Below are 6960 nucleotides of genomic sequence, written 5' to 3'. Positions count from 1 at the left end.
ACAAACACAGCGGGTGGAACGCACACCTACCACGCTCTGTGGTAAATGTCACATACAATTCACTAGGGGACGTGCACTTTCCGCTCGGTGTGCCCTCTTTTTCGAAACATCTCATCTGCATGCATTGATGCACCGCTTACGTCAGTCTCATGTCACACTACATTAAGTAGTTCAGATGTTTAGCGAGGAGAGGAGACACGTTTAACACGGGGAAACAAAGCAGTGTGCCGAGAAAGAAACCAAAAAACTAGGTAAAAGTGATTGGAGGAAGATGAAATAAGCGGCCCAGGTGGTGGATCCGTTGTAGTGTAAACACTTTGATCGATATGTTAAATATTATTTCATAATTTTGCATGTATTGGATTAGATTCATGACCACCATTTTTAAGACAATGTTTTAAGTTTGTATTTTTGTTTTAAAGAGAAAGCCCTACATTATGCAATGCATGCAACAGATTTAACAGGCTTCAGATGGTAGCATACAGGCACATGTGGTTTTCATTTGTGAACTGGAAATTACTTACAGTATTTTCTTTGATTTGATTTCTTGTTGTTTATGTTTGTATTTCTTTTGGTTATTTTGGTGAGAGACAAATTTTACTTATATAATGGTTATGTCAAGTCTGTCGAAATAATGAAGCCATCTGACTTTGATAAACCTGACTTATCCTCTAATGTCCACTGGCATCCCCTTTTTGTCATTGATGGCATGTTAACATGCTGAAGTTAGCGCTTAGCTCAGAGCCCTGCTGTGCTTATATACAGGCTCAAAGAGTCACTGGCATGGTTGTAGACTCTTAGTGTTGCAACACATTCGCCACGTGATACATGCATTACCTTTACACGACATTGGCATGTTATCTTCCTCGATCAATCATGCTTACAACTTACTGTAGAGCACCAAGCTTTTTCTCAGAGAGTTTGTGTCACAAGGTTCACTTCTTTCCCTAAACATGTTGTCCAATCACAGTGCATCACTTATTCACCTTTCGTACGTCAGAGATGTCAAACAGTTACCCGAGTACATACTGCAAGGTTTACATGACGTAAAGAAACAAGGCAGACTTTGAACATGTGTCATCCTCTACTGTATAAAGGATTAGTGCATAACAGTAAAACAGTTACAAAGGGTGCTGATAGAAATTTAAAATTTTGACTTCTCTATTTTCAAATTGATTGTTAACCTGTAGGCAGAACTCATAACAGACGCAGAATTAACCACATCTCTCTCCTAAGATGCTATCAGGATTTGTTGCATTCCACAGATGACTATGACATAACCCAGACTCTGAAACATAAAAAACACATTGAATTGAAGCAATTTGTAGGTGTTTTAATTTAGGAGCAACAGTTGTGTTACAAAACAACTGAACATTTCCAATCACAATGTGTTGTTCTGAAGGAACTCAGCTACAGTGATTCAGTCCTTGGTCTGTTGAGCCTAAAATGGGCAAATTGTCTTTGCATTTACCTGCTTCACAAGAAACTTTTTTTTCACTTTTCTATTAGTATTACCAGAGTTGTCTGAACTGCCATGCAGGACACGTACATGCGCTATAAACTTTTCAAGGACGTTGGATTAAATTGCTGTTCCTAAAAATCACAAATTGGACTCTTGACATCTTCTCTTGAGGTGGGCAATGAGTCAGCTTTATCTGGTTTTACCTTGTCTGGTCTGTACTTGTTTAAATTTATAAACTCTAGCACACACTACTCCGACTGCTCAAGGATGATGGTACAAAATATTCAGCAAAGGAGGACTAAAAAAGGTGTAAAATTTACTGTGTTACGCATCATGGTATAATCCTCCTCACTAAACATTTATATTGGATCTCTGTGTGCTCCTCTGCGTTGTTCCAATGTGACTTTCTCTGACTTTTGTATTCTGCAAATGTGATTTAATTACAGGCTCCAATAATCTGAGTGAGGGAGGGAGGAAATTTGTTGTTTAAATTCCTAAAAGTTGCCAAAACGCGCTGATAAATGTCGAGATCAACTACAAAACTTGCCTGTGTACATTAAAATATCCATTTGATTAAGATTAAGACCACTATTACCATCTGGCTTTTACTACCTCAGTGCTTGATGGTGATACTCTTCACCTCCGTGAAGAAGTGATAGGAATCCTTCCCTCCCTCTCTGCCAACACCAGAGTTCTTCATCCCCCCAAATGGCAGGTTCAGATCTCTCACCAGCCAGCAGTTGGACCACACCATACCTGCTTGTAACCGCCTGGCCACCCGGTGAACCTTCCCCACGTCCCGCGACCACACGGTGGCCGCCAGCCCGTACCGCACGCCATTACCCTTGGAAACAGCTTCATCCTCGTTGTCAAAGGGGCTGACACACGTGACGGGGCCGAAGATCTCCTCCTGCATGACGCGGGAGCTGTCGGATATGCCCGAGATGACGGTTACCGGCATGAAGTAGCCAGACTTGTTGCGCTCGGGGAGGTCCAGCTGGTCGACACCCTCACCGCAGTGGATTATGCCGCCTTCTGATTTGGCGAGGGCTACAAAGCTACGAACCTATTGATAGAAACGGAGATATGCTTTCAGCACACGAGAAACTAAATGCACAGCTGCTCGTTCAGACCATTTGACGGTAACCACCTTCTCCAGGTGTTCTTTACTGATCAGTGCTCCATTGTTGTTGCTGGGGTCAGAGGGCACACCGGTCCTCCACTTCTTAGCTGCAGCAAGAAACCTCTCTAGGAACTCAGAGTAAATACTCCTCTCTACATAAATCCTGCTGGTGCATAAGCAGATTTCTCCCTGAGAGCAGAAAGAGAGAGGGGGAAAGAAAAAGGATTTTGACTGAAGCATGGTGGGTGCAGAAAGGTTTTTTTTCCTTCAACTCGCCTCATGATAAAAAGTGGACTATGATCTCCACCAGGTGGACAAACCACATCAGTACATCCTCATCACATTCACACATTCTTCATGCAGTCATTATAAATAAGGATGAGATAAAAAATGTATGTAACAAGCTTTTAAAAGATTTCAATAAGTTCTGATGAGCCCTATAAAAGTTCTCTTAAATATCAACTCTGATGAGGAAATCAAAGACTGTATAGGACACATCTCAACTTTGCGCTTTTTGACTGCATATTTCAAAACAAATTTTCATGTAAATTAATATTAAGTTGTTGATACACAATAATTCGGAGGAGTCCTGGGGCTCCAGGGCATTTGCCTGCTCAATAGGGTTGGTAATCCAGGCCTTACAATAGCCCTCATATTAGCATGTAAAATATATAATAAACATTAAAAAAAAAACAAAAAAAAAACACAATGATAGCGGACATCTAGAAGTGTAATTAAAAAAAAATATATAAAAATGTAACTTTTAAATAGAGTCTTTAAATACTCACCAACTCTCTTTTCTCACCTGATTGGAAAAGCTGGACCGAACAGTGGTCTCAATGCACCGCTCCAGGTCTGCATCAGCAAAAATAATGGCTGGATTTTTCCCTCCCAGCTCCAGCGAGAGCTTCTTGCAGTACGGGGCGCTCCGCTCTGTGATGTGCTGCGCAGTTGCCGTGGATCCAGTGAAGGAGATCAATGGAACGTCAGGGTGGCCAACGAGGGCATCACCTGCTCCGGGACCAGTCCCAAAAATGATGTTGACGACACCGGGAGGAACACCTGGAGAGGCAGACAGGTTTACACATCCGTCATTCACTTGTTATTACTCACTTCTCAACGCTGACGAATGTAATGGCGTCGAAATAAAACAAAAAAAATGGTGTTTTTTGTCATTTTGTCAGAACATCTTAAATTCATGCATATGGGTTTGCAAATTATTCACGTAAAAAATCCCTACAATTTGTATGTGGACTGCTAATGTAATGTGGGTACTGGAGTCCTACCAGCTTGCTGCATTAACTTGCACACCATCCAGGCAGTCACAGAGGTCATCTCGCTGGGTTTGGCCACCACCGTGTTGCCTGTAGCGATCGCAGGTGCAATCTTCCAGGTCAGCAGGTACAAGGGAAGATTCCAGGGGCTGATCAAACCAGCTACACACACACACACACACACACCGATCACAGTTTAAGAGCACTCGCAGCACAAAACAGAACATTTACCAGGTTTGACTGCGAACCACGCTGAGCTCTCACCCACTCCCACAGGGCAGCGGACGGTGTAGTTCAGGCAGCCTATGTGGTCCATCTGGCTGCAGTCGTTGGTGTGGTGGAGCACAGACGATGCAAAGAAGCGGAAGTTGTACGCCGAGCGGGGAATGTCCACAGTCCTTGCAAATGTCACTGTTTTACCTGCGATGTCACAACAAAGATGGCGATATGATGTTCAGCAGAGAATAAGACAGCACTTGCTACGTTTAATATTTGATGAAATATAAGCATTTGTGTTTAGCAAGGCAAGTAACAGAGATAACACTTGGCTCTTTTAATAGCACGATTTAACAAATGTAGGTTACAAGCATTCTCTTCAAAGTAGTGCCTTAGTTGGCCTGTTCATCTCCTGTAAAGGTACTTGCTCCATAAATAAGGTGAAATAGACAGACGTTGTTTGTCTGTTAAACAGCAGTACATCAAAACATGTAGACATGTAGTGTACAAATAATATTGACCTCCTGAGCACCATTTAATCCCTGTGTTAGTTTATATGAATGACAACAAGGTTCTTTGTCACTTTCTTGTATTCTGACAGCAGAAATAGAGCGCTTTTTTGGGGGGCTGCCATGTTGCCATGTTTGTTGTCCTCATTTGTACGCTCTCAACTGGGAGGTGAAAAGTTTCCAAATGGGAATTTTCCCAATTTGGCACCGGGCCCCACAACAAACTTTCCACTTTTGTGCCCATGTGGGTAGAACCTGAAAAATAACACGATCCTCAGTGTGTTGTTCAGTCTGTACATACAGCATATGCTATGGCAATCAGAAAAAAAAAAAAACCCTGCACATCACAGTTTTGAGAATAAATATCACTGACCAATACTGGTTGAATTCCATTAATATCATATTGTCAATGTGTTGTTGTTGTTGTTGTTGAACAGAAGCTGCATTTAGGGTTTTTAAAAATGTTTTTAACCAAATGATATCAAGTCCAAGGACTTGACAACCCACTGTGAATCAGTTGACTACCTGGCTGTTTAGCTGACTGACTGGTGGACTGATACAACAGTGTAAAACACCTTGGTCTCTGGACTCAGCTTGCGCAAACTCCTCCAGGTGGGCGTCGATCAGATCGGCCAGCTTGTTGAGGACCTCCGCTCGCTGCTCGGGGCTGCGGGCGGCCCAGTCAGGAAAGGCCTCTTTCGCAGCTGCCACGGCTGCTTCCACCTGCAGGCGTCAGACATTGTTGTGTGTGATTTAACAATGCAGTGTGTCTCTCTCCCACACATTACACCCCTCTTGAGTTAAATCTAGCGGTTCACTCAATAATTAAAGGGAATACGAGGAGGAGGTTTTTTTTTGCTGCGTGAGGCTTTGTATTTTTCTTTTGATGTATGGGAACATTTTCCGTCTTGGAACGACTAACAATCCTTCAAATAGAACTATTATGGAAGAAAAAAAAAAAAACTCCCTCTGACCAGTCGCACTCATTAAAGCTGCATTGCTGTGCGTTTAATGATTCGTTGACTATTGACTCTGCAGAGGGCAAAGGTGCTTCCTTCTGAAACAACGCTTCACATACGGGATCTGAATTCACCTGTACATACTCAACAAGAATGTATACGAGACACATATTCACTCTCCTGATCATTTGCTGGGTCATGTGCCAATATTGTAGATATTAAGAGGGAGAAATGCCAGAGGGGATTTCAAAAGAGCCTCAAAAGTTGCAACATATCAAACACGGGGCTGAAAAAGAAAGAAGCCTGTAGTAGACCCGATATAACTCTACAAAAAAACATTTCTTACCACTTGCAATTATTCAGAAATGACCTCAACATTCAAGCTGCATTATTGCAGGGCTACAGCAGCAAGGGAAGCGGGTCGACAATAATTCCAGCGCACCTGCATTAACTCTACGTTAAAAAAAATTGAACTATTGCAGAGAAAAATAACAAATGCACGCAACAGTGTAAATAATATTGTCTATGCTCGAGGATGCCCCACCTCCTCCTTGCCGCTGTCCGGTACTTTGCAGTAGACCTCGCCGGTGGACGGGTCGTAGGAGTCGATGTGACTCCGGCAGGAGACGAATTTCCCGCCGATGTAGTTCTCCAGAACCAGATGAGAGCGCTGATCCGATGTCTGCGACATGGCTGTCAACTAATCCAAACAAGCAAATTCGAACAAACAGGCTGCTGTCGTGCCAAACTACTGTCAAGACGAGGGCCGCTGGCCCTGCACCGATCCTCCCACCGGGGCCTCCTCCGTCACTCCAAACACGAGGGATTTCCTCATTGGTTAGGATTTACCGTTCTCACCGCTGACGGTGGATGCTCATGACAAAAGCTATACGTTTTCTAATTAAATGGCACAGACACGGTTTCTATTCTCCAACAGGTGTTCAAATAAAATGTTTTAAAAAAAGGTATGAGAACTCATTTCCTGCACTTGCACGTATTTCAAACGTTTTTTGTTAAGTCACTTTTTTGTTTTTGTTTCATCGAGCCCAGTAAACTGTGTTACTCTTATGATCTTGTCTATGTTGTTTAAAAAGTGGACATTTGAAGTTATTTTTCTTGACCTTGTAGAGAAGAGGTGACACTGCCCTCAAAAAGGCTCCCTAAAATGTTAAAGCCCTACAGCTACAATTAGGATACACAAAACTGTGAAATGCGTCTGTCGGTGACGGTTGCCATGAAGAGTTCTTCTCAAAAGTGGGATGTGTGTGGAAAAAAATAAAATAAATAATAAGAGAAGTGAACATGTTTTATTATTTGAAGTCTACTGAACTTCTGCTACTGCGCTTTTAGTCTAAAAGCCTACATTTACCTTGATGATAACAACAGAAAATAGTTTTGTCTCATTAGCAGTTTGGGG

The 6960-nt window shown here is 42.5% G+C and overlaps 1 protein-coding gene across 1 annotated transcript; it reads right to left on the bottom strand.

Moving 5' to 3' along the window:
* Positions 1-1312: 1312 nt before the first annotated feature.
* aldh8a1 (aldehyde dehydrogenase 8 family, member A1) lies at positions 1313-6377 on the bottom strand. Its single transcript, XM_069723569.1, has 7 exons — positions 6088-6377; positions 5160-5307; positions 4124-4279; positions 3872-4021; positions 3391-3647; positions 2613-2774; positions 1313-2528 (listed from the first exon to the last, which is right to left on the bottom strand). Exons 1-7 carry the CDS (start codon positions 6232-6234, stop codon positions 2076-2078), a joined length of 1473 nt encoding a protein of 490 aa, XP_069579670.1. The 5' UTR covers positions 6235-6377; the 3' UTR covers positions 1313-2075.
* Positions 6378-6960: the final 583 nt, after the last annotated feature.

This window comes from Brachyistius frenatus, unplaced genomic scaffold (assembly GCF_029030835.1).
Source record: "Brachyistius frenatus isolate BFR_SWC_R1_liver_20210118 unplaced genomic scaffold, ASM2903083v1 Contig_334, whole genome shotgun sequence".
Taxonomy (NCBI): domain Eukaryota; kingdom Metazoa; phylum Chordata; class Actinopteri; family Embiotocidae; genus Brachyistius; species Brachyistius frenatus.
The sequence above is the reverse complement of the archived record's forward strand: the minus strand, read 5'-3'. Positions and strand labels throughout refer to the sequence as shown.

What these genes read in the sequence shown, in the direction of transcription:
- aldh8a1 (XM_069723569.1), bottom strand. Translation starts at nt 6,234, where the DNA reads ATGTCGCAGACATCGGATCAGCGCTCTCATCTGGTTCTGGAGAACTAC. An exon ending in CAAGTTAATGCAGCAAGCTG is followed by an intron (nt 3,648 to 3,871) that starts GTAGGACTCCAG and finishes CTGCCTCTCCAG; the next exon opens with GTGTTCCTCCCGGTGTCGTC. An exon ending in GGTCCAGCTTTTCCAATCAG is followed by an intron (nt 2,775 to 3,390) that starts GTGAGAAAAGAG and finishes TTCTGCTCTCAG; the next exon opens with GGAGAAATCTGCTTATGCAC.